Genomic DNA, 27,961 nt, shown 5'->3' with positions numbered 1-27,961 from the left:
TTTGCTGAAGCAATTGAATTTTACATTGAGAATAACATTGTTCTATCTAGACATTCTAGTAAAATTGATACACAATGTTTAACCTTTCATGTTCTCTATTTTTTTCCAGAAAGTTGTGTTATTAAAAGATGAATGTTTCACTGGTGGGTAACATCACCCAACCCACAATCCTGCGGGACAGCTTTAGCACAGCGATGGCTAAGAATGTGATAGTGGTTAGTTTGTGCATCTCCATCAACTATATCAACGGCACGCTCATCCACACCTTCATCAAGCATGAGATCTTCAACGGAAACCCTCGGTACATTCTCTTCATTCATATGGTGTTCAACGATACGATTCAGCTGATTATTACAGTCCTTCTTCATGTGTTGAGCTACATTGTGTTTACTATCAATGTCTCTTTCTGCTGTGTCCTATTGATGACCGCTATATTCACAACGCTCAACACACCACTGAACCTGGCTGCCATGGCTATAGAGCGCTACATCGCTATCTGCAACCCTTTACGTCATGCTCAGATCTGTACCGTATATAAAACATACATCCTTATCGGCCTAATCTGGAGCCTGAATGCCATCCAGGCTCTACCAGACCTGTTTGTCCTGTTGGCTACACAACCACGAACCTTCTTCTACAGCAATATCTTCTGCTTCAGAGATTATGTGTTCAATAACCCATATATGATAGAGAAGAGAAATATTGTGTATATTATTTACCTGGCATTTGTTGGGCTCACTATAGTGTATACTTACATAAAGATCATGTTTGTTGCAAAGTCCACAAGCTTGGATGCTGGCAAAGCTCGAAGTACCATCATCCTGCATGGGATCCAGCTTCTGATGTGCTTGCTAACGTTTGTCGGGCCCTTCCTGGACAAGCTGCTGACGGAAATGTTTCCGATGCTTATTCTGGAGATGAGATTTTTTAATTATTTAGTAATCCAGATAATGCCCAGGTTTGTCAGTCCTATTGTGTATGGGGTGAGAGATCAAACATTTTGTAAGTACCTGAAAAGATACTTACTGTGCACAATGTTTGGGATGAGGAGTACGATAAAAACTCTCCAACCCAAAAAGAATTTGGCGAAAGTTTCCGATAAATCCATATGAAGGTTCACTACATCACAATATTGTAAAGAAAGCAACATTTGTGAATTAATCTGATTTATAGACATGTGTGAAAGAAATTAATAAATATATACTGATCTACATATGCAGTGATTACTGATTAAAGCATATAACGTGAAAAGCAAATGATATTTGAGTGTATGCATGGCAGCTGTACGTGGCACTTTAAAGACATAAAAAATGTCAATAGTAAAAGTCTCTTTATGAAAAAGAAAACACACATATAATAGATGACTTAAATCTGCAGTTTCAACCTTTTCCATTTTCATAGCTTTTACATGGAAAATCTCAGACTCAAGTATCCTTTTCACAACACAAAATAAGTGTTTCATCTATATAAATGTTTCATTCACGGTAACTGCCTTTCATAAATCTCTTACTATAAAACTTTTTATTTGCATCTCTTCTCGTTCAGTTTAATACATTTGTCTAATATTTAATCCAACTGAACTTAATGGTTAATCAATGAATCATTTGGTAAACCTATAGATTTCTATAGATATTGATTATATAGACAATTTCCGTACAACTTGTTTACAATTTCCGATATGTATAACTAAATGTAATGAATTCTTTTTACATAAGTGATTTATAATAACCACCACTATGTTCAAAGTGTGCACACACATGTGTGTGTGTGTGTGTGTGTGTGTGTGTGGCGAAGCAGCGAGAACGCACAAACCTATCAGGACGCTTCCCGCCTCGCGTGTGCCGAAAACTGCCAAAATGGGCATGGCTGCTAACTATACAAGCCACCCATTTCGCCATAGGAGTCAGGTTAAATCGACTGAAGCGACAGTACCTGAATGTGAAGCTTAATAGCACGGCCGTCTACGTTATACTCGTTCCCGTTACGCTCAGGGAACCGAGGTTAAGTTAGTAACCAAGTACGTTCCCTTTCGAGAATGGTTCACTCGTATTGTGTCTGTTAGACGCTATGGGAACCCATTTCAAAATGACGTGCTATTAGCTGATGAATTCACTCTGAACTACCGTCTGGAGCTGTGAAGCCCAAGGCTTATAGTAGAACTAAAAGTCAAAATTCAACGGGGACCAGACCAATATTGGAGCCCGCGAAAGGATACCTAGAGGTTTAGATAGAAAGGACTCATGCCTGCAGAGCTGGCACTTCCCAGTTATAAAATCTTACAAATGTGGATGGTGAAGACCAACCGGCCGCCGCACAAATGTCTTCAATTGGTACGCCACTGAACCATGCCCATGAAAAAGCCATGCCCCTTGTGGAATGGGCCCCGATGCCTATAGGGCATTGAAGGCCCATTGAGGCGTAGGCTAAAGAGATAGCGTTCACTGTCCATCGTGACAATCTTCGTGACCGGGAGCCCTTTGGTGCGGCCGCCGAAGCATACAAAGAGCTGTTCCGACTGTCTGAATGGGGCAGAACCCTCTAAATAAACTCTGAGAGCCCTAAAAAGTCTGAGTAGACTTGATTCTCTATCATCTTCCGATAGGGGAAGGGCCAATAGCGAAATGACCTGGGCTCTGAACGGAGTCGAGAGCACCTTAGGTACATAGCCATTTCTTAGTTTGAGGACGACTTTGGAGTCGAGGTGGGTTAAGCCTCCTGGCCCCTTTGAGGAAGCGCACAATTAGGTCGTTCGAAGGATTGGCTGGGCACAGGAGCATGGAAGGCTGCTATGGCCACCACGTATACTTTGAGTATGGACCCAAGTCCAGCAGCTCTTGAAGAAAAGAAAGTACCAGTGGTACTTCAAACGAGTAGGGGTCTAGGTTCCGAGCTGCACACCTGCCGGTGAACACTGACCACTTAAGGGCATAGAGGTGTCTCGTTGACGGAGCCCTAGCTTCGGTGATAGTGCTTAGGACTCTGTCCGAGAGGTCCCACAAGTCGGGACGGGGGTTCCAGACTGTTCTGTTCGCCTGCGTGAAGAGGTCCTTCCTCAGCGGCATAGGCGAGGGAGATGTCTCTAGCAGCTGCATCAACTCGGGGAACCATGTTTGGGTGTGCCAGAGAGGGGCTATTAAGAGGACTGCACACTTGTTCTCCCTGATCCGTTTGATGACCTGAGGGAGCATCGAGACCAGAGCGAATGCGTAAAGAGGATGGCTGGGCCATTCGTGGGCCAGCGCATCCCTGTTCTTTGAAAAGAATGTTGGGCAGTGAAAGTTGTCTTCTGTGGCGAAGAGGTCTACCTCTGCCCTCCCGAAGACACTCCAAATTAAATGAACTTTCTGAGGGTGAAGAGACCATTCCCCGGGGGGGGGGGACAGTGTCTTGAAATAGCATATCTGCACCCTGGTTCAGTATGCCCGGTACATGCGCTGCTCTTAGCGAGCGCAGGTTAGTGTGTGCCCATAAAAGGAGCTGTTTGGCCATGGTGTATAGGTTGTTCGACCTAAGACTACCCTGGCAATTTATATATGACACCACTGCCATGTTGTCCGTCCGGACTAAGATGTGGTGTCCCGCCAGGTTCGGGAGGAAGGTTTTTAAGGCTAGAAAGACTGCTCTCATTTCGAGGCAGTTGATATGTAGGCGCTTCTCCGAGCTCGACCAGAGGCCGGAGGTTGGCTTGCCCTTGTAGAGGCCCCCCAACCTAGGTCGAAATCACCTTGCTCCTCGATACTAGACCCATGCTTACACCAGACTGGTTCCAGCTGGTGTCTTTCCAAGGGGCCAGGGCTTTGATACAGCCATGGTTTAACCTGATGCGTAGTTGGCCGAAACGCCACACATGAGCCGGGACGCGGGGCTTCAGCCAGCACTGAAGGGGACGCATATGCAGTAGGCCTAATTGGAGTACTGACGATGCGGAGGCCATAAGGCCCAGTGCCCTTTGAAATGTTCTGAGGGGCAGGTAAGAGCCCGCTTTGAACTAAGCAGCTAGCTGTTGAATGGAGAGAGCGCGGTCTGGCATGAGCCAAGCTCTCATCTGAACAGAGTCGATAACTGTTCCCAGGGAGGTTATACGCTGGCTGGGGGACAGTACACTCTTGGAGAAGTTGATCCTGAGCCCAAGGAATTCTAGATGGCTGAGGAGCCAGGATCTGTGGGTTTGTAACTCGGCTAAAGAGATAGCGTCCACTGTCCATCGTGACAATCTTCGTGACCGGGAGCCCTTTGGTGCGGCCGCCGAAACATACAAAGAGCTGTTCTGACTGTCTGAAGGGGGCAGAACTCTCTAAATAAACCCTGAGAGCCCTAACAAGGCAGAGTAGACTCGATTCTCTATCCTCTTCCGATGCTCCCTTTTGTAAGTTTTCCAGAAAGGATTGAGTTAATTGTTTGTTTGTTTTTGAACAGCCGTGTGATATGAAGATGATGTGAAGACAAGGTGATGCAACTTTACAGCCTTATTGGGATATTCACTAATATTTATTTAACTGATGATAAGACTATATCACAATCATGGATTTGGCTAAACCTGTCAAAGCCAAAAACAAAATAAATCCAATGATATTTCATATATAATTTATATCATTCAAATTTGCTGAATTGATGCTCAAGAAACGTTTCTTTGAAGACAACTAAGACAATGCATACTTACTATAGTGCAGCAGATTAGTAAAAAAATCGTTCACTTTGGTATAGAAGCATGAAATTTGGCACATATACTCTCTATGGGCCACTATTTTGGAAAAAGGCGTTGGCCACTCAAAAATTCAATATGGCGGCCATTTTTCAAAATGGCCGCCATTGCTATTCAATGCTTATTATATCAATTATTCAAACAGTGATCCAAGCATACAATTTTATACAAATATACTCTCTAAAGGACATGTTAATAGAAAAAGATGCTTGTCCCTCAAAAAATCCAAGATGGCCGCCATTTTTAAAGATGGCCACTGTTCCTGTCGAATATTAAGGTGAGACATGGCAGGCAAATATTTGGATATTTGTCTTCAATAACATGTCTGCTTTCAGACTGTGGTGAAAAAAAGTCCGAAATACACATTTAGTTCTTTATTTTACTACACTTTGTCTGTTTGCGTCTGTAGATTTCGCGTAAATTCAACAAAAGTTGTCGTTGTAAATCCTCCTGCCGATCCGCAATCTCTGTCTGCTCTCTGTCATCACAGGCACCGCTGGAAAGCTCTCTCTTCACTGTACAATGCTGTCGGATCCAAATATGGTCATTTCCTTTTTATCAGCAACCAATCGTGAAAGTAAAAGGGCTGAATGCGCAATCTCATTGGCTGATGATAAATCTTTAAAGCCCGTTTTCTCAAAATGACCTTTCTCTCATACTCCAAGTCTGAAATCTCCACTTCAGTAGCACCTATATACACCAATCTTTCCAGTCTTGTACCTAGTTATATTATGAAGACATTTACAGAGGGATCTGTAAATATATTATTCCTAGCCTGATTTATATAACATTTTATTCCAAAAAACATGGCGAAAATCATTTTTTAAGGCTATTGACAGTATATTATGATTTACAGGATAACAAAAGTAGATATCCATAAATGCCTCTGTATTTTTTCCCCATCTAATATGTGAACACAATGAAAAAATAATTTTTAATCTGGCTTTATCCAATACTCAGATTTCGTTTTTTTTAAATATATACAAATTAGCGCATATTTAATTAGATATTGCCTAATTTGCATATTTAAACATTAAATTACAGAAAACTTTTAATACATTTTTTTCTCATCTTAGGTAATCAACTGGGAAAGTTTCATGGTGATATCTGCTAGTTATAATTTTTACCCTATTCACCCGTAGTGTCTCGCCTTAATTATTTAAATTGTTAAAATGGTGATGCAAGCATACAATTAGGCAGAAATACTCTTCAAGGAACACTCTCTTGGAAAAAGGTATGTGCCACTCAAAAATTCAGGATGGCCACCATTTTCAAGATGGCCACCATTTCTGTCAAATAGTTATAATGTCTGCTTTGTCTGCCTCCTCTTCTTTGACCTGTCCAGCTTAGTTAAACTTGCCAGGGATATAAAATCCCCGCCGGCATAGCTCTCAGGTTCAATGGAGTTCATACACAAGCCTCTCCACCACGGCAAGGTGTAGTCCACAGAGAGGAAGGGCCACTGTTAGAAAAAAGGATACGCTGCTGGTACAGGTTGCACATACAGTGGGGAGAACAAGTATTGGATACACTGCTGATTTTGAAGGTTTTCCTACTTACAAAGTATGTAGAGGTCTGTAATTTTTATCATAGGTACACTTCAACTGTGAGAGACGGAAATCCAGAAAATCACATTGTATGATTTTTAAATAATTAATTTGCATTTTATTGCATGACATAAGTATTTGATCACCTACCAACCAGTAAGAATTCCGACTCTCACAGACCTGTTAGTTTTTCTTTAAGAAGCCCTCCGGTTCTCCACTCATTACCTGTATTAACGGCATCTGTTTGAACTCGTTACCTGTATACCTGTACACACACTCAATCAAACAGACTCTAACCTCTCCACAATGGCCAAGACCAGAGAGCTTTGTAAGTACATCAGGGATAAAATTGTAGACCTGCTTAAGGCTGGGATGGGCTACAGGACAATAGGCAAGCAGCTTGGTGAGAAGGCAACAACTGTTGGCGCAATTATTAGAAAATGGAAGAAGTTCAAGATGACGGTCAATCTCCCTCCATCTGGGGCACAATGCAAAATCTCACCTCGTGGGGCATCAATGATCATGAGGAAGGTGAGGGATCAGCCCAAAACTACACGGCAGAACCTGGTCAATGACCTGAAGAGAGCAGGGACGACAGTCTCAAAGAAAACCATTAGTAACTAGTGATCGACCGATATATCGGTCGGGCGATAAATCGGGCCGATATTTGCGGGTTTGACGTGTATCGGCATCGGCCGATACGTGGCTGCTGTGTTCGCCGATAGTTTTTTTTCCCGGCATTAATTACAGACAGGCGTCCACAGGCAGCTCTGTGTTGGAAAACACGTTGCTCTATATGTGCGTGCAACTATAGCTAAGCAAATTTGTGGGCCCAAATGGAAAACGCAAATGCCTCATCTATAAAACTACTTGTCATTGTATTTAGGGAGCTGCAAATAGCTAAGTTTGAGGCTATCCATATGCATACGGCAGCTGTTACTAACACTGGTCATAGGATTAAATAATGCCGACGTTGTTCGGTCATAAAAGAAGAGACGCGGTTGCGACACGATGCGATGCAGCGTGCTCGTTTGTCCAGGCGCTCCTATGCCGTGGTGAGATGAAAACATCTAAACTTTTCAGAATGCCGCAAGCGCACGCAGGTCATGTGACAAAAAAACAACTGACCTTTCCATGACAACATCGAAAGCTCGGCCGAACAACGGATCATAGCTGGACAGGGCGGGTTTTTATTTCTCATCTCCATAAATATATGTAGTTGTAAAGGGCTAGAAATAAATTAATCCTTACTTCCTCGTCATCATGGAGAGAGCAGTTCGTGGTTGCATAGCAACAACAGACGCAACCGCTTGTAGAAGTGGCGCGGCCGTGCTTTCCACACGTTTTAGACGCGATCCCTAATTCATAATAAACTTAGAATCTATTTGGTTTAAAATCGTTTTTGTTTTGTTTAAAATGGAGATCACGATTACATATATCAGACAACTACACAGAATAACATGTTTCAGTCAAATTTTTTATTTATTATGCTTAAATATTTATTTTCAGAATTTATTTTCAGAATTTGAATTATGCTTAAATGTTTTTCAGTATTTTCAGCACTGAACTTTTTTTTTACTTGTTCTACCTCACGTTTTTAATATTTGTCAAATATTGTTTTTTTTTTAAGTTCAATAAATGTTCCTTTCTTAATTGAGACTTGTAACAGTCGTTATCATTATATATTATATATGTGTAATTTTTATGATGTAAACTGAGTGAGCAAAAGCAGTATCGGCTCCAAATATCGGCCCAAGAAAATCGGCAGCCCGTATCGGTCATCGGCTAAGGCCGATGAAAAAAAATCGGTATCGGCATCGGCACTAAAAAATCCATATCGGTCGATCCCTATTAGTAACACACTACGCCGTCATGGATTAAAATCCTGCAGTGCACGCAAGGTCCCCCTGCTCAAGCCGAAGCATGTCCAGGCCCGTCTGAAGTTTGCCAATGACCATCTGGATGATCCAGAGGAGGAATGGGAGAAGGTCATGTGGTCTGATGAGACAAAAATAGAGCTTTTTGGTCTAAACTCCACTCGCCGTGTTTGGAGGAAGAAGAAGGATGAGTACAACCCCAAGAACACCATCCCAACCGTGAAGTATGGAGGTGGAAACATCATTCTTTGGGGATGCTTTTCTGCAAAGGGGACAGGCCGACTGCACCGTATTGAGGGGAGGATGGATGGGGCCATGTATTGCGAGATCTTGGCCAACAACCTCCTTCCCTTAGTAAGAGCATTGAAGATGGGTCGTGCCTGGGTCTTCCAGCAGGACAACGACCCGAAACACACAGCCAGGGCAACTAAGGAGTGGCTCCGTAAGAAGAATCTCAAGGTCCTGGAGTGGCCTAGCCAGTCTCCAGACTTGAACCCAATAGAAGATCTTTGGAGGAGCTGAAAGTCCGTATTGCCCAGCGACAGCCCCGAAACCTGAAGGATCTGGAGAAGGTCTGTATGGAGGAGTGGGCCAAAATCCCTGCTGCAGTGTGTGCAAACCTGATCAAGAACTACAGGAAATGTATGATCTCTGTAATTGCAAACAAAGGTTTCTGTACCAAATATTAAGTTCTGCTTTTCTGATGTATCAAATACTTATGTCTTGCAATAAAATGCAAATTAATGACTTAAAAATCATACAATGTAATTTTCTGGATTTTTGTTTTAGATTCCGTTTTAGATTGTAAGTGGGAAAACCTGCAAAATCAGCAGTGTATCAAATACTTGTTCTCCCCACTGTATCTGCGAGAGGGAAGGCGGAAGGACCATCAGAATTAAGACTGGTTTCAACAATATAGGTGACCAGTTCAGAAAGAGCCATAAGAAAGATGGCTGGTTGAATTATTTCACTCTGTGACTCTTTCTCAAGCCTTCTGAGGTGGAGTTTCTCTCTGTTGTAAAGATGAATGAGACACAAATGATGGTATTTCAGCTCCTGTGCAATGGCATCAGCACCACTTAGTTGAGACAATAATTTAGCATCATTCAGTGTTTGTGCACATTCATGTAGTCTGTCATTCAGTTGCAGTGTCATTACCTGATGTAGGTCAGATTCAGGAGATATGTTATCACAAAAAAAGCAAACCTGATCATCTAGACTTTTCTGCATCATGGTTCTGCGATGCTTTGTTTGGCCTTCATCTGTCTCACTACATTGAGCATCGGATTGTTGCTTCTGGGCACGAAGTAACTTTGTGTTGTTGAACCGAAGTCGACAATTGTAGTGATACTTCGCTTGGTTCCTTCTCAAAGTAGCTTCTATACCACCACCTTCATCCAGTCGTTCCAGGTCCAGGGTCATTGACATTTTGTTCAACTTGTGAAAGAGTGGAATGTTGGTGGCAATCATTTTATAGCCATCATGTTGAGAAACGATGGGTAGGTGGTGATTGGAGGGGTTCCTTTGTGTCTGTCTGACAAAGACAACATTTCATCCAATCAGTTGGCCTCTTGGCTGACATGGGATTTTCATTTGCCATTTTGGAGGTTTGTTGTCTGATTAAGGCCGAGGGGTTATCCTTTTACCACCTCAATCATAGACATAGTACACATTCAGGTATGGGATACAACTAGGTACGGGTCACCTACACCTAGCCCGATCATTCATCCAGTGCCATTTAAGTCCCGTGTGATCTGTACACCTTCCAGGTAAGCATACATGAACAAGTCATGTATTGCCCCGCTTACCCTTGGCTCGGCTCTCCCACGCTGGCACAACCTGTCAATTCAGGTGCGGCTATCTAAAAACATCTATTACTAGCTAATTGATGAGGGGCTGTTAGAAAGCATTTGGGACACTAAACTTAGCTATACTATTACTACTAGTCAAGAACTACAGTGAAAGTAAAACTAGATCAGCTGACACTGAATCCCATGCTGAGTTCCACAGCAGTGAAGTCACCAGTGTGCCCTGGTTGTGTAATGACATTCACTCTATTAAACAAAACCTTCCTTAACACATTAAATTGAGCTCTGACAGAAATGGTGGCCATCTTGAAAATGGTCGCCATCTTGAATTTTTGAGTGGCACACATCTTTTTCCATGATAATGTTCCTTTAAGAATATTTGTACCAAATTTCATGATAGCATCACCATTTGAAAAAAAAAATTAAGGATTCAAGAAAAATGGCGGCCATCTTGAAAAATGGCGGCCATCTTGAAAAATGGTTGCCATCTTGAATTTTTGAGGGACAAACACCGTTTTCCAAAAAAAACATTCTGAAGAGAGTATTTTCACAAAATGTTATGCCTACATCACTGTTTGAACGATTGACATAATGAGCATTTGACAGAAATAGCGGCCATCTTGAAAAAATGGCCGCCATGTTGAATTTTTGAGTGGCACACATCTTTTTCCATGATAATGTTCCTTTAAGAATATTTGTACCAAATTTCATGATAGCATCACCATTTGAAAAAAAAAAATTAAGGATTCAAGAAAAATGGCGGCCATCTTGAAAAATGGTGGCCATCTTGAAAAATGGTTGCCATCTTGAATTTTTGAGGGACAAACACCGTTTTCCAAAAAAAACATTCTGAAGAGAGTATTTTCACAAAATGTTATGCCTACATCACTGTTTGAACGATTGACATAATGAGCATTTGACAGAAATAGCGGCCACCTTGAAAAATGGCCGCCATGTTGAATTTTTGGATGGCCAACGCCTTTTTCCCAAAGAGTGACCCTTAGAGAGTATCTGTGCCAAATTTCATGCTTCTATACCAATTTGAACGATTCTCTCGAAATATGCCATTAATCTGCTGCACTACTAAGGATGTTCTTTGTTGCATTAAAGGAGAACTCCGGTCAATTTTAACATTGAGCTCATTTTTTTGTACATTTGGAGTGCTGTCAATACAGAGAACAACAACAAAAATCGGTGTTGCCTACACCGAGTTATTCTATTTTTAAAATTTGCACCCTGTTGACTTCAATGGGGCAAGTACTAAACCTGCTTTTAGCCTCTTAACATCCTTGATGTGTCATTACAAGTGCACAGAAAATGTGAGTGATTCCTTCTGAGTGAACACGAGTGAGTCTGACTGCAGTAGATGTGAAAGAAATGTATAAAAATGATGTTATTTAAGCCAGCGCAAATACCTTTGTTTACATCCTGTTTTTCGGTTGAAGTCCAAAGTAGTCGATTGCCGAGTTCACGAGCGTGATCATAGGTATTAAACCTATGCGTGTGAACTCTGCAATCGACTACTTTGGACTTCAACCGAAAAACAGGATGTAAACAAAGGTATTTGCGCTGGCTTAAATAACATCATTTTTATACATTTCTTTCACATCTACTGCAGTCAGACTCACTCGTGTTCACTCAGAAGGAATCACTCACATTTTCTGTGCACTTGTAATGACACATCAAGGATGTTAAGAGGCTAAAAGCAGGTTTAGTACTTGCCCCATTGAAGTCAACAGGGTGCAAATTTTAAAAATAGAATAACTCGGTGTAGGCAACACCGATTTTTGTCGTTGTTCTCTGTATTGACAGCACTCCAAATGTACAAAAAAATGAGCTCAATGTTAAAATTGACCAGAGTTCTCCTTTAATTGTTTATTTTAATTATGATTTTTCTTTTCCAGTAGTGATAAAAGATAGTAGAAACTATTCCAGAGAATTGATTTTAAGTTGAGGTGTTTTTATCTATAAAAACTACAATAAGATAAAGGTTCAAATGTAATGGTGATCTGGATGTTAGACACTAAAAATGCTGGGTTGTTTCAACCCATATTTGGGTCAAATATGGACAAACCCAACTGCTGGTTTAAATTAACCTTTTAAAATGTTTAATTTAAACCAACAATTGGGTTTGGCTAGCCTAGAAATCTAGGCGCACCCTAGCGGCAGCAAAATTTATTTTGCAGCCAGGGTAGTCTAGCAACTCTCCGTTGACTTTCGAGCTGTAAAAACCTAAATTGGGTCAGGCCAATCACATCATGTATAGAGTAGGCGGGGTGGGCTTAACATAATGACGACAGAGTTGCGACGGTTCCCTGCTACTTGAAAACAAAGAACTGCTGCTGCTGCTGGAGAACAGTCTTTCGAATCGGCTTTGGCCGCGACTCTGGAGGACTTGGAGTTAAGTTTTTCTTTGAGAAAAGAGCAAAGAACGGCACTTAAGTCATTCTTAAAAAAAGGAAGATGTGTTCGTAGTTTTGCCAGCCAGATTCAAAAGTTGAATCTATCAACTAACGTTAGCTCCGCTGTTGGGAAAACGCTCTGGTTGGTTAAAGCGCTGTCCTATTGCGTGCAGAGTGAATTTGAAAGACAGCCGTTTATCCCATCCCTCGGATTGAGCCATGTCTATGGTGAGTTGCCAGACCTAACATCTTGATGTAGGTCTGGCTTGCCAGGCTAGGGTTTGGCCATCTTTGACCCAAACATGGGTTAAAACAAGCCAGCATTTCTAGAGTGTAATATCACACCCTAAATTGTTAAAAATGCATTTTAAAGATCTGAGGAAATAAAGATATTTAAGGTCTTGATCATGGTGCTTTCTTTGCCACATCAAATTGACTTTTTCTTTATTATTTTCATATGGCCAAAGGATAGTTGCAGCATATTGTGACAAAAGGAGCTTGAGTATTAGGTTTTCCTAGGCCTCACTGAGCTGATGGTGACTGTACTATACAGATTGAATCAGAATCGAAGAGTAGGCTGGTTTCCAGTTTAGAATCCTACATTAATCAATATATAAGAATGAAATATACAAATGTATGAATATTGAAAACCCATTTGCACAGACAGGCTGCAAATTCAAAAGTGCACTGGGATGAAAATGTGCATGCCACATCACTACATTAAACAAAATAAAACTTTAAAATGTGAAATATGATATTCAATGTTTGCATTTGAAAACCTTTGAAGCCTTGATAAACAGTGGGATCATTATTCAAGACTTATTGTCGCATTTTATTTTCACTGTATGTTGCTTGCAAACATTGGTCTTTAGCAGAATATACAGCTACTTTTGAATGGCTGTCAGTGGAGAAAGATATTTTTTGGCAGCACAATGGTGCAATCACAGAACTTCCTGGAAAAAGAAAAAATGGGCAAAAATTGCACCTTTAGGGGTACAATAGCTTATCACTGGGACAGGAGGAGGACAACTTTGTTACTTATGTAGCCCTAAAAGGTGCATTTGAGTAGTAATATGTACCCTTAAGGTAATAAGGTACAAAGATGTTCCTTAAGGGTACTACCCCACTGACAAGCTGAGAGTGTAACCAAAACATGACTCCATGTTTTCAAGTTAAAAGTTTCAAGAGGTCATGCCATTTTGCTTTAAAATAAATATTTGCTTCACTCTTCTGATGTCACATGAGGTTAGTCATGCGCAGACACCAACCTCTATTACCAAGACGATCATCACATGATATAAAAGGAGATTTTTCGCCAGACTCTATTATAACAGGATGGGAAGTCTGCAGAGGTATTACTGTAAAACATCTGAACTTTATGTGACTCTTTGATCAATTTAATGTTAATTTGCTGAAGCAATTGAATTTTATTTTGAGAATAACATTGTTCTATCTAGACATTCTAGTAATATTGATGAACAATGTTTAACCTTTCATGTTCTCTTTTTTTTTTTTTTTTAGAAAGTTGTGTTATTAAAAGATGAATGTTTCACTGGTGGGTAACATCACCCAACCCACAATCCTGCGGGACAGCTTTAGCACAGCGGTGGCTAAGAATGTGATAGTGGTTAGTTTGTGCATCTCCATCAACTATATCAACGGCACGCTCATCCACACCTTCATCAAGCATGCGATCTTTAACGGAAACCCTCGGTACATTCTCTTCATTCATATGGTGTTCAACGATATGATTCAGCTGATTATTACAGTCCTTCTTCATGTGTTGAGGTACATTGTGTTTACTATCAATGTCTCTTTCTGCTGTGTTCTATTGATGACCGCTACATTCACAACGCTCAACACACCACTGAACCTGGCTGCCATGGCTATAGAGCGCTACATCGCTATCTGCAACCCTTTACGTCATGCTCAGATCTGTACCGTATCTAAAACATACATCCTTATCGGCCTAATCTGGAGCCTGAATGCCATCCAGGCTCTACCAGACCTGTTTGTCCTGTTGGCTACACAACCACAAACCTTCTTCTACAGCAATATCTTCTGCTTCAGAGATTATGTGTTCAATAACCCATATATGATAGAGAATAGAAATGTTATGTATATTATTTACCTGGCATTTGTTTGGCTGACTATAGTGTATACTTACATAAAGATCATGTTTGTTGCAAAGTCCACAAGTTTGGATGCTGGCAAAGCTCGAAGTACCATCATCCTGCATGGGATCCAGCTTCTGATGTGCTTGCTAACGTTTGCCGGGCCCTTCTTGGACAAGCTGCTGACGCAAATGTTTCCGATGCTTATTCTGGAGATAAGATTTTTAAATTATGTAGTAATCCACATAATGCCCAGGTTTGTCAGTCCTATTGTGTATGGCATGAGAGATCAAACATTTTGTAAGTACCTGAAAAGATACTTACTGTGTACAATGTTTGGGATGAGGAGTACGATAAAAACCCAACCCAAAAAGAATTTGGCGAAAGTTTCCGATAAATCCATATGAAGCTTCATTATATCACAATATTGTAAAGAAAGCAACATTTGTGAATTAATCTGATTTGTAGACATGTGTGAAAGAAATTAATATACTGGTCTACATATGCGGTGATTACTGATTAAAGCATATAACGTGAAAAGCAAATGATAATTTGAGTGTATGCATGGCAGCTGTATGTGGCACTTTACAGACATAAAAAATGTCAATGGTAAAAGTCTCTTTATGAAAAAGAAAACACACATATAATACATGACTTAAATCTGCAGTTTCAACCTTTTCCATTTTCATAGCTTTTACATGGAAAATCTCAGACTCAAGTATCCTTTTCACAACACAAAATAAGTGTTTCATCTATATAAATGTTTCATTCACGGTAACTGCCTTTCATAAATCTCTTACTATAAAACTTTTTATTTGCATCTCTTCTCGTTCAGTTTAATACATTTGTCTAATATTTAATCCAACTGAACCCATTTAATCCCACCGGTCACAATAGTGACCGTAAAAAAAGTTTCATTTCTAAGGCTATAAAAATGTTACTGAATGATCTATCAATGCATTTCCAGCAGATATTGAAATAATAAAGGGTCTCATTGAAATATGTGCAGTGTCGCATGTTTACTGTAAATTGTCACATGACCAGAGCTGTTTACTTCTTGTTTGCGACCTGAGGGAGCATCGAGACCGGAGGGAATGCGTAAAGAGGACGGCTGGGCCATTCGTGGGCAGCGCATCCCTGTTCTTTGAAAAGAATGCTGGGCAGTGAGAGTTGTCTTCTGAGGCGAAGAGGTCTACCTCTGCCCTCCCGAAGACATTCCAAATTAAATTAACTTTCTGAGGGTGGAGAGACCATTCCCCGGGGGGGACATTGTCTTGAGATAGCATATCTGCACCCTGGTTTAGTATGCCTGGTACATGCGCTGCTCTTAGCGAGCACAGGTTGGCGTGTGCCCATAAAAGGAACTGTTTGGCCATGGTGTACAGGTTGTTCAACCTAAGACCACCCTAGCGATTTATATATGACACCACTGCCATGTTGTCCGTCTGGACCAAGATGTGGTGTCCCGCCAGGTTTGGGAGGAAGGTTTTTAAGCCTAGAAAGACTGCTCTCATTTCGAGGCAGTTGGTATATAGGCGCTTCTCTGAGCTCGACCAGAGGCCGGAGATTGGCTTGCCCTCGTACAGAGCCCCCCCAGCCTAGGTTGTAGGCGTCCGTCGAAATCACCTTGCTCCTCGAGACTAGACCCATGCTTACTGGTACAAGCTGGTGTCTTTCCAAGGGGCCAGGGCTTTGATACAGCCATGGTTTAACCTGATGCGTAGATGGCCAAACCGCCACGCATGAGCCGGGACTCTGGGCTTCAGCCAGCACTGAAGGGGACGCATATGCAGTAGGCCTAATTGGAGTACTAACGATGCGGAGGCTATAAGGCCCAGTTCCCTTTGAAATGTTCTGAGGGGCAGGTCAGAGCCCGCTTTGAACCAAGCAGCTAGCTGTTGAATGGAGAGAGCGCGGTCTGGCATGAGCCAAGCTCTCATCTGAACAGAGTCGATAACTGTTCCCAGGGAGGTTATACGCTGGCTGGGGGACAGTACACTCTTGGAGAAGTTGATCCTGAGCCCAAGGAATTCTAGATGGCTGAGGAGCCAGGATCTGTGGGTTTGTAACTCGGCCTCCGATTGGGCCAGAACAAGCCAATCATCGAGGTAGTTCAGAATACGCATTCCCCGCTGTCTCAGGGGGGAGAGAGCTGCGTCCATACATTTCGTAAACGTACGAGGTGCCAGCGACAGTCCGAATGGTAGGACTGTGTACTGATAAGCCCACCCCTCGAAGGCGAATATCAAGAATGGTCTGTGATGAGGGGCTATCTGGATGTGAAAGTAAGCATCTTTCAGATCCACTGACAAAAACCAGTCTCCTGGGCGAATCTGCGCGAGGATTTTTTTTGTTGTTATCATCCTGAATGGCTGCTTCATGAGGGCCTTGTTTAGGTGTCTGAGATCTAGAATCAGCCTGAGGCCGCCATCTTTTTTGGGATGAGGAAGTAACGGCTGTAAAAGCCTGACTCGCTTTGTGACAGGGGAACAGTCTCGAGAGCTCCTTTCGCTATTAGATTTGACACAGTGGTGCGGAGGACGTGAGCCACGTTGCTCCTTACCGATGCTTCGACCACGGCATGAAAGTGCAGAGGTCTGCAAGCGAATTGTAGCGAGTAGCCTCGTTTTATCGTGTTCAGTACCCATTTTGACACATCGAGGATGGCTTCGCACCGCTTCTTCTGGGGGGGCAGTTTTTCATACCCCTTTTTCTCTATGCCATCGAGGGTTGAGAGCGCTGCAGAGGCTGAAGTGCGTAGGCGGGCCGAGTAGGGGGCGTGCCATGACTTCGTCATCAGTTCGTCATGAACTTCAAGGAAGAACGGCGCTGGCTGCTGGCGAGGGCCCTGTTGGCGCCCCGGCAGAAACCACTCGCCGAGGCGGCTTCTAATTGGCTCTTCTGGTGAAGACCAATCGAGGCCGAGGTCCTCGACGGCTCTAGTGAGAACGTGGATAAGCTTGGCGTCTGTGCTCACCCTGGCGCCACTTCTGCTGGACTGAGATGGGGGGGGCGGGGTCAGTGGTTGAGCCTGCCTTCGGACACTGCCAATGACAGGCTGTTGTCGTTATCCCCATCCGATCTACCAAAGTAAACAAGGCCGGCCGCTTCAAGGGAGAGGCGCTGGTCCGTTTTGATGAACAGCACCGGAGAAATGTCTCTCTCTGGAGAGAGTTAGGCACGCGGGGGAGGGCCGACGTGGGCTTACTCGTCTCTGAACGCTCATTCATCCTCTGACCCGCCGTTTCTTCCTCCACAGTTCGAGGAGGGTGGGAAACGGGAGGGCACGAGGGGTGGGGTCGCTCTCTGAGAAGAAAGCTAGCCGCGAGCGCAGAGAGGAGAGTGGCATGTTCTCGCAGTGAGAACAGCCACCCTGAGTGAGTGCAGCTGCAGCGTGGCTACTGCCCAGGCATGAAAAGCACTCACTATGCTCGTCTGAGGCATGCAGAGGGGCTCTGCATGTCACACAGTCCGAGCGCGGCATTTGCAACAATGCTGTGTGCTCTTTTTGCGTGTGCACCCGTGAGCTCGTCTACAGTGCGAAGGCTTTGAGCAGGAGAAAATCAGTGAAGAGGTGAGCCGTCACTGAAGGAGATTAAATCTGATTCCTATGGCAAAATGGGCCGCTTATATAGTCAGCAGCCACACCAATTTTGAAGGCGGGAAGTGCCCTGATAGGTTTGCACGTCCTCGCTGCTTCGCCATAGGTTCGTGCAGTTTCCACAGCCCAGCCAATCAGCATGCTATACAGCTCTGCACTGTGCTGGCTGTGTAGTTGCACTGCGTTTTAATATAAAGGCTTCAATATTCTCAAGAAAAGGAGTTCCCATAGCGTCTAGCAGATGCAATACGAGTGAACCGTTCTCGAAAGGGAACTGTAATAATCTGTAATTCTCTCATCACATATCAGATCACATACAATGTTTTTTGTAAAAAAAAAAAAAACATTACCAACCTATTACTAAAACCCCAGCTGATATTACCTCCATTTGTGTGTGTGTTATATGTCAAAAGTTTTTCTGAAGGATCATGTGACACTGAAGACTGGAGTAATGGCTGATGAAAAATTCAGCTTTGCATCACAGGAATAAATTATGTTTTGAAGTATATTTCACGAGTTCACACTTACAAATAAGTCAGATAGAATAAATGCGTATTTGGCGTGCTGTCCGAGGAGAGGGCTCCGGGCTTGGTATTTGGCCCGAACCCAGAGTACTCCCCCCGTATTCCTGGCTGTGAAGAACAAGCCAAGAGTGAGGAGTCGGGGTGGTGGAGGGATGCTGAAAACTGTCAAGGAAGTTAGGTGAGTTGACAGAGTGAATATATATATATATGCTTCCTCTCATGCTGATAGGGTAGACATGGTAATTGTTTGATGAGTTGATTGATTGATTGATTGCTTGATTATTTGAACGTGCTCCTCCCGAACTTTGTTAATAAAACATCATTAAAATAGAAAATCATTATTTTAAGTTTTACAATTTCACAATATTACCGTTTTCTGATCAAATAAATGCAGGCTTGATGAGCATAGGAGGCTTTCAAAAACATTAAAAATGGTAACATTTCCAAACTTTTGACCAGATAGATATAGAAAAATGGCCGATTATTGTCACAGTAGTACAGAAGGAGACAACACAGGTAAGTAGCGGAACACAGATGTTTTCTTTGCAAGAACTGGAAGCGTGAGCAGGAGAGTGAGAAGGTTGAGTATAACTGCAGTCAGATAGTTTGCAGGTAACTTAGCTGGGTGATAACAGGGATATTGATGTGATTAAAGATGGCTGAACGGGAGCTAAAGGAGAGTGACTGACGACTTAACTGTGGTATTGATGGTGACTGCTAATATGGGTGAGATAACAAGGGTGATTGCTCGCAGGTGCGGGTGATAGTGAAGTGTGTGCAGGTGGTGAGCAGGGAGGATTCTGGGAAATGTAGTGTGCAGAGGTGATGGACTGGTGACTGAGGATGTGACAATTATTATGCCATTTTTTCCATGGCCTCCAAATATATTGTTCTCATCCTCCAACTGCTTAACCTTTTTCTATATATGGAGGCCATGCAAAAATGGCCTATTCCATATGAAGTGCAGTAGATTCAGATATTTATTTCTGTCTGACTTGATCCTGCTGTAGAAGAAACCATGATGAATTACTAAAAGAACTGTCTGAATTCTTCCAATATACATTTTCCTACGCCTTTGTGTTTTTTCCCCCTTTATTTCCCCAGTGACATAAGGCTTAACTGATGTCATTATCTACAATCAGAGTGTGTGAACATTTAAAAAGCTGCCATGTCTTCACCGGTGCTGGTGCTTGCCAGACAGGGGCGAGTGCTGGACAAGGGTGAGTACTGGGGTCTGACTAGTTACCTAATTGCAGGTCTTTTTTCCATTCATTCGCTCTATTTCTATTCATTAATTCTGTGCTAACTATGAATGATATGCTACTGAAATCTTGACTGAATAGTGATTTCTGCTACATTACTTATTTTCTGGATGGTTGCTTATTTTCAAAAGCACTAAAAACAGAAGAAAAAAATGTAGTTGATGTTTTTTTTCTACATCATTAACCCAAAATACAAAATCATGCACATTCTTTGCTTAAATGACCTGTATGCATAATTCATTATTTGAGTTTTATACAAGAATTTTATAGGAATATCATCTTCTTCTGCTTTTTAAAAACATGTGATAAGATTAATATTGAATGTTTTAATGCAATATGTTTTTCAGTGGTTTATTTGGTGCACCACCATATTCATGTGTGTTCTTGTAGATATGATCAAATATGTATATTGCATGCAATGTCACTTTGGATAAAAGCATTAACCAACTGAAAAATATATGTAAATTATGTATAAAACCCCCAAACAATACAACGGTTGTTGCTAAACTTTTAAACGTTTAAAAAGTTTATTTATATTTAAAAATACACATATATTTGTATTTATAAATATTGTGTAAACCAAATAATATCTTGAAATATTAATCATTGTTTAAAAACTCCATTTAAAAAAAAAGTATTTATATTTAAAAATATAAATATATTTGTATTTATAAATATAAATATGTATGTCTAAAACCCCACAAACAATATCTTGAAATATGAAAAGTTGTTAAAAAAGGCTTTACCTTTTTTTTTTATGATTGGCAATCTTGTCATGCGTTTATGTTTTTTTTTTTTTTTTTTCAGACTCAAGCCCTGAATGATGAATTCAACAGTGGGCCAACAACTCGTGCGAGACACGTTCACTACGGCCTTCATAAAGAACTTCATCATGGTCCTGGTGTGGTTCCTGCTCAGCTACATCAACGGCAGTGTAGTGGCCACATTCTTCAGACACCAAATCTTTTACGAGGACCCTCGCTATATTCTGTTCATACATATGGTCATTAATGACGCAGTGCAGCTCACTGTAACCATTGCTCTATTTGTGGTCAGTTACGCCTTGTACACTATCAGTGTAGGAGTGTGTTGTTTCATTATCCTGGTGGCAGTGTTCACCACCCGCAGCACACCTGTGAACCTGGCCGGCATGGCCCTCGAACGCTACATCGCTATCTGCTATCCTCTACGCCATGCCCAGATCTGCACCGTGCGCCGTGCCTACATGCTCATAGGGGCCATTTGGTTCGTATCTGTGGTTCCTGACATCACTGACCTATTCGTGACCTTAGCCACAGAACCTCTGAGTTTCTTTCAAACCACTGTTTTTTGTCTCAGGCCGAATGTGTTCAAAGACCCGGTGCTGCTGTATAAGCGGCAGGCGTTCGATGGGATTTATTTCTCGCTGGTGTTCCTCACGCTGCTGTGCACGTATCTGCGGGTCGTGTTCGCGGCTCGTGCGCTCTCCACCGAGAGAACGTCCGCCAAGCGGGCCACCAACACCATCTTGCTCCACGGGGTGCAGTTGCTCATGTGCCTGCTCTCTTACGTGGCTCCCGGTGTGGAGGGCATTTTACACATCATCTTCCCGGGACGCATCCTAGAAATCCGCTTTGCCAACTATCTGATTGTCTATATTTTGCCACGCTTTTTGAGTCCAATCGTATATGGAATGCGAGATAAAAAGTTCCGCAAGTATCTAAAGATGTATTTTGTGTGTGGTCACCCTGTAGACACAAGAGTAGAATGCAAAGGTGAAGAAGATTAAATGGATCGTTAGTTTTCTAATATTATAATGTGCCAAGGGTTTGGAATCTAATATGTGACGCATTGTGTTTCTGTCTTGGCAAATTTTTTGTTTTAAATGATTCCACATGTATTGTTTAGCAATTCCCAGATATTCTGAAAATGTTTACTCCTAATTATTTTGAATAAATCTGAGCTTTATACATTTATTTATATAGTATAATAAGACATGCATATAGACCATCCTTGTTTTTAAAGTGTCGACTTGTGCTATATGGTTTTATTTATTTATTTGTTTGTTTAATGGTAGCCTAAAATTGTAACATAATATTAACTGATTTTATTCATGTCAAAAATATTATTTAGCATCACTGAGTCAGTCTAAATACATGAAGCTATACCAACAAAACAAATTTTTAGTTTTAAATCAGGTGGAATAGTTTAAGGTAACAACTGCAGGTTACCACTTTTTAAAGTGTATAATAGTCATTGGTTTTATCGTCTATAAATAGAATATAGGCCTATGTTAAAAAAACGAACTTTTTCAATAAAGTTGTAAATTGTACATTTGCCAAGAAAATTCTTTCAAACCAATAAACATTATTTTTAAAAAATTGTGTAATCACATTCTATAGTCAGAAGTAGTAGCTAATTTATGTTATAAACTGTTTATTAAAGATAGGGTTTTTGATGAACAGTTTATGGTCCTACGCCTTCCACAGAAGATATATTTACACACACACACACACACACACACACACACACACACATATACATACATATATATATATATATATATATATATATATATATATATATATATATATATATATATATATATAATCAGACAGACCTATTAACTTGGTGATTGCTATCACGATGTGAAGAGACTTTCAACCCAGTGTTCCTTATGCCAGCCATTTTTGATTTAGTCTTAGTCTTCGTCTTCAGACGAAAATGCTTATTGGTCTTAGTCTAGTTTTAGTTGACGAAAAGTCATTGCATTTTTTGTCAACTTTTAGTCATTACTTTTAGTCAAACTGCAGTTACCGAAATTAATTTTGGTAGCTATTTTATATGTAGTCTTTAGACAAAAAATGTCATTATAATTTTTCTCTCGAGGCCAATTCAATTAAGCTTATGAGAAATTGTAATTTTACCACAATAATTTTACCACAGGACGTCTGTAATAGTAATAGCCAATTCGCACGGGATAAGATATCTCAGTAAACTAGCAGAAGTGGGAAGAGTAACTAGAGGTATCTAGAGGTATAACTAGTATCTAGTTATAGTAACTAGATTTGTGCATCGCCGTCACCCTCCTGTCGTCATGTGTGTATTACGTCCCTTACGAAAATTAACCATGTTTTTACTACGATATAAGTAAATCTAATATTGATCGTCTTCAATCGGAGAAAAATGCAGCCGCCAGGCTTCTGACTGGCTCCAAGAAATTTGACTTTTTGTATTTAAAGCTCTGACCAGATCGGCATCTCAATACCTCTCTGACCTTCTTAATCCAAATACATCTGCTAGATTTCTGAGGTTGTCTGATCTGAGCAAAGTTAACCCTTCCAAGTTCCAGACTAAAACTGAGGGGTGATCGTGCTCCATTTCCATTGCTAGGCCAAAACTGTGTAATAGTCAATAGTGCAATAGTTTGATCAGAATCTGAATTTAAATCCAAGTTAAAAAATATTTTACCCAGGCTTTTTACTGCTCTTATAGTCTAAGGTTAAGTCCTCTTATCAGTGTTTTAATGTCTCTTTTCTCTCTTTCTTGTGCTTTATAGTGTTTATGCAGTTTTAATGTTTTGATGTCTATTTTAGTATGGCTGTAGGCACAGTGGTCAACTACTGTGCTTTTGTCACAGTGTCTGGTTTGAGTTCCCTGGGTCACCACTAGATGTCCTCCTTCCCCCATGATGTCTGTCACATTAGGAACTGCATTCCCCACAATCCTTGTCTGCTCTCATCACTGTTCATTGCACCCAGCTGTTCCCCATCATGATCGTTAGTTTCTGTGTTTAAATACCCTGCCTGTTTGGTGTCTGTCACGGAGTCCTTGTTATATGTCACCACACTTCATGTCTGTGTTTACCCAGTTCTTGTTTGTGTCTTGTACCTCGGATTGCCTTGTTGGATTTTTGACCTTTGACCGCCGAACCTGTGTCTTCAGACAAGATGGCCGCCGCTGAGCCGGTGGTCTCTGTTCCTGAGCCGGTGGTGTCTGTTCCAGTTCCTGAGCCGGTGGTGTCTGTTCCTGAGCCGGTGGTGTCTGTTCCTGAGTTGGTGGTGTCTGTTCCTGAGCCGGGGGTGTCTGTTCCTGAGCCGGTGGTGTCTGTTCCAGTTCCTGAGCCGGTGGTTCCTGTCCCTGAACGGCGGTGTCTGTTCCTGTTCCTGAGCCGGTGTCTGTTCCTGTGCCATGGCCGCCGGTGGTATCTGTTCCTGAGCCGGTGGTGTCTGTTCCAGTTCCTGAGCCGGTGGTTCCTGTCCCTGAACCGGTGATTGTTAATGTTCCTGAGCCGGTGTCTGTTCCTGTTCCTGAGCCGGTGTCTGTTCCTGTGCCGTGGCCGCCCGAGGGGTCGTCTCCGCCGTGGCTGCCCTAGGGGTCGTCTCCGCCCTGGCCGCCCGAGGGGTCGTCTCCGCCCTGGCCGCCCGAGGGGTCGTCTCCGCCCTGGCCTCCCGAGGGGTCGTCTCCGCCCTGGCCTCCCGAGGGGTCGTCTCCGCCCTGGCCGCCCGAGGGGTCGTCTCCGCCCTGGCCGCCCGAGGGAGAGTCTCCGTCCTGGCCGCCCGAGGGAGAGTCTCCGTCCTGGCCGCCCGAGGGAGAGTCTCTGCCCTGGCCGCCCGAGGGAGAGTCTCTGCCCTGGCCGCCCGAGGGAGAGTCTCCGTCCTGGCCGCCCGAGGGAGAGTCTCTGCCCTGGCCGTCCGATGGACTGTTGTCTCCGCCCTGGCCGCCCGAGGGAGAGTCTCCGCCCTGGCCGTCCGATGGACTGTCGTTTCAGCCCTGGCCGCCTGCACGACCTTCTCCGCCCTGGCCACTCGAGGGAGAGTCTGCTTCGCCCTGGCCGCCCGATGGACTGTCGTCTCCGCCCTGGCCGCCCGATGAACTGTCACTCCCTGTCCCCGTTTCCCTCCATGGACCTGGCCCCCCATCCCTCCCCCTGATCCTCCACCAGTCCACCTCCCGCCTGGACTCTTGTTTTGTCTGTCATGTCTTGGAGCGTCTGGTAGCCGCTCCGTAGAGGGGGGGTTATGTCACAGTGTCTGGTTTGAGTTCCCTGGGTCACCACTAGATGTCCTCCTTCCCCCACGGTGTCTGTCACATTAGGAACTGCATTCCCCACAATCCTTGTCTGCTCTCATCACTGTTCATTGCACCCAGCTGTTCCCCATCATGATCGTTAGTTTCTGTGTTTAAATACCCTGCCTGTTTAGTGTCTGTCACGGAGTCCTTGTTATATGTCACCACACTTCATGTCTGTGTTTACCCAGTTCTTGTTTGTGTCTTGTACCTCGGATTGCCTTGTTGGATTTTTGACCTTTGCCTGGACTGTTGTGAGTACGGATTAACCTAATAAATAACTGCACTTGGATCTGTCTTCCCCAGTGTGTGTATCGTGACAGCTTTATAAATACATTTTTTTGATTTGGCAGACAAAAAAAAAAAAAAAAAATCATTTAAAAGCTAATTTAACGTGTTGGTTTACACCTCTGTTTACATCCTTTTCCCCATGCATGGGAAAAACAAATCAGTGCTATGGAGTAAAATGTCAAACCCCTGAAGAGTTTCCAGGGCATTCTCCAATCAACCACCTTGATCTACAGTATATCACATCCATACAGTATATAAGATTCAGCACAGACTGGGACTGTCAGGGAAGGGCAGTGTTTTAGGTGAGAGGGGACTTGACTAACCAACATTGCTGTACTCTATTTAGCATTCTTAAAATGAAGCAATTTGGATAATACCCATGAAACAGGGACATATTTTGCCACAAGGCTGGCTAATAACATTCATTCTTTCAGGAAACAAAAACATGTCTAATTATGTGTTCTTATTTAATTGTGCAGCAGTAGCTCTAGCAATATAAATGTTTTTTTGTATTATATACTTGCTTATAAGGTACTATAATAAATCATTATCATGCATGTCTTCTAATATGGCTTTTTCTGTATTTAGCTTTACTTACTGATTAAAAGATGCAGAATGTATCGCTAATTATATTGAGTGTAGTTGCACATACTGTGTCTATAATGTGTGCTTTATCATGTCAGGTTGAGAACATGAACTCCAGTGCTGTCTCAGAGTATGGTAACTCTACTTTACTCCTCCTGAACGTCATACCGCGGGACAGCTTCAGCGCTGCTCTCGCTAAAAACATTGTGGCCATGCTTGTATGGCTGGCGCTCAGTGGCCTTAATTACAGTATGGTGTCCACTTTCCGCAAGCACAGTTTCTTCTATGAAGATCCACGTTATATCATGTTTATCTGCATGGTCATTAATGATGCCGTACAACTGACACTGGTAACCGCCTTGTATGTGGTAAGTATTAAGATTAAATATGTGACACTTAAGACACTTAAGCTACACTTATAAATGCCTGAATGTCATTGCATTGGAAGCAAAATATCAAAGCATGTATTTTGTTTAGTCAGTTTAAAGTATGCTGCCATTAAAAAGAGTCTCTTATACTCACCAAGTCTGAATTTATATGGTCAAAAATATTGTGAATATTCTTAAGTTTTATTCCAATTTAAAATAACTGTTTTTTATTTGAATATATTGTAAAATGTATTTTATTCCTGTGATGCAAAGCTGAATTTTCAGCATCATTACTCCAGTCTTCAGTGTCACATGATTCTTCAGAATTCATTCTAATATGATGATTTGCTGCTCAAGAAATATTTCTTATTATTATTATCAATGTTGTGCTGTAAACCGTGAGGCCTTTTTTTCCAGGATTCTTTGATGAATAGAAATTTTTGTAACATATTAAATGTCTTTACTGACATTTATTTTTAATCAATTTAAAGCATTGTTGCAGAATAAAAGCATACATTTCTTTCCAATAAACTCCATAATTACCCAAAACTTTTGAAAACTAGTGTAAGTGTTTTTAAAAATGTTATAAAAGTCTGTAAAATGAATATACCCTGTCTAACTTGTGAAATAATTATTTTGTTTTGATATTGTCTGTTTTTAGGAAGCTAAATACAATTTTCATTTTATTAAAACTGAAAAAAACTTCTTTTTTCTGTTTAAGTTTACTTAATAATGAAGAAAATCAAGTTGAAACTCTGAAAACTCTGAGTAGAAGTTTAATGGATGAAAACAAAGATGCTAATACATAATGAGTGTATAATGAAACATTGTCAGTGTCTAATATGTATATTGTTTGTGGCCCTTTCCTCCTGTTGTAGGTGAGTTATGCCTTCTCAAAGATCTTGGCATCGGCCTGCTGCCCGCTGATCATGACCGCTGTGATGACCACCCGCTCCACACCGCTCATCCTGGCCGGCATGGCCCTGGAGCGCTACATCTCCATCTGCTTCCCGCTCCACTACAGCCACATCTGCACAGTCACACGCACCGTGTGGATCATCGGGGGGATCTTCCTCCTGAGCTTCACTCCTCCGCTCACCGATCTTCTCATCACTGTCGCCAAAGAACCACCACTGTTCTTCCACACGTCCATTTTCTGCGACCAGTCGCTCCTATTCCGAGACCGCTCGATCTATTACAAGAACTGCGTGTTTGATAGTGTGTATTTCTCTTTTGTCTTCTTGTCTTTACTTTATACGTACTGTAAGATCATGCTGACGGCCCGTGCGGTCTCCACTGACCAGGTGTTGGCCAAGAAGGCCCGTAACACAGTCCTGCTCCATGGGGTTCAGCTGCTATTGTGCATGTTGGCGTTTGTCGTGCCGTCCATGCAGGCTCCGCTCATACAACTGTTTCCGATGTATGGCCTAGAGATACGTTATGTTAATTTTCTTCTGGTCTACATCATTCCACGATTTCTCAGTCCAATGATATATGGATTCAGGGATGAGAAGTTTCGCAAGTATTGGGTCAAATTCTTTATCTCTAAAGCACAGAGAGTAAAACCAGTCAGCCATTTTGCTCAAAAGCTTGGATGATATTCCACATGAATGATTTGTGGGTGACGCCAATTTCTGGAGAGATTTCATGTGTAGGAGACATTTTAACATTCAACAGGACATTAGAAGAAAGGGCTGATATTATTGAAAGGACATTATTTTTCAGTGGAACAAATACATATAATCATGCACTGAAGTAACGAAAAATAACTGTATGAAAAGAAAACATGTTCCCTGCACATTGTGTAACTGTTGAACAAAGTTTTGGCACC

The 27,961-nt window shown here is 42.1% G+C and overlaps 3 protein-coding genes across 5 annotated transcripts; all 3 read left to right on the top strand.

Annotated features, from left to right (window-relative positions):
* Positions 1–128: 128 nt before the first annotated feature.
* Positions 129–695, top strand: LOC307165944 (odorant receptor 131-2-like; the record flags this gene model as incomplete). Its single annotated transcript, XM_079884029.1, has 1 exon — positions 129–695. A coding segment is annotated over one exon (567 nt), but the record flags the coding sequence as incomplete, so codon positions are not given.
* Positions 696–13,876: 13,181 nt separating this feature from the next.
* LOC307165972 (uncharacterized protein) lies at positions 13,877–27,728 on the top strand (the record flags this gene model as incomplete). Its single annotated transcript, XM_079884056.1, has 4 exons — positions 13,877–14,449; positions 17,989–18,024; positions 25,861–26,130; positions 27,009–27,728. 4 exons carry the CDS (start codon positions 13,877–13,879, stop codon positions 27,726–27,728), a joined length of 1,599 nt encoding a protein of 532 aa, XP_079740182.1.
* Positions 17,985–21,726, top strand: LOC307166159 (odorant receptor 131-2-like). Of its 3 annotated transcripts, XM_079884336.1 has the most exons (3): positions 17,985–18,024; positions 20,645–21,082; positions 21,176–21,726. In XM_079884336.1, the coding sequence occupies exons 2-3, from the start codon at positions 20,658–20,660 to the stop codon at positions 21,603–21,605; spliced, it is 855 nt and encodes a 284-aa protein (XP_079740462.1). In that variant the 5' UTR covers positions 17,985–18,024; positions 20,645–20,657; the 3' UTR covers positions 21,606–21,726. The 3 variants fall into 3 exon arrangements, with proteins under 3 accessions (XP_079740462.1, XP_079740460.1, XP_079740461.1); XM_079884334.1 differs by having other exon boundaries at positions 20,645–21,726; XM_079884335.1 differs by lacking the exon at positions 17,985–18,024 and adding an exon at positions 19,732–19,795 and having other exon boundaries at positions 20,652–21,726.
* Positions 27,729–27,961: the final 233 nt, after the last annotated feature.

Source organism: Squalius cephalus (assembly GCF_949319135.1).
Source record: "Squalius cephalus genome assembly, chromosome: 10".
NCBI classification, from domain to species: Eukaryota; Metazoa; Chordata; class Actinopteri; order Cypriniformes; family Leuciscidae; genus Squalius; species Squalius cephalus.
Note: the sequence above shows the minus strand (reverse complement) of the source record. Positions and strands in the feature narration are given on the sequence as shown.

Excerpts from the sequence above, each read along its gene's own strand:
- LOC307166159 (XM_079884334.1), top strand. The coding sequence starts at position 20,658 with ATGATGAATTCAACAGTGGGCCAACAACTCGTGCGAGACACGTTCACT.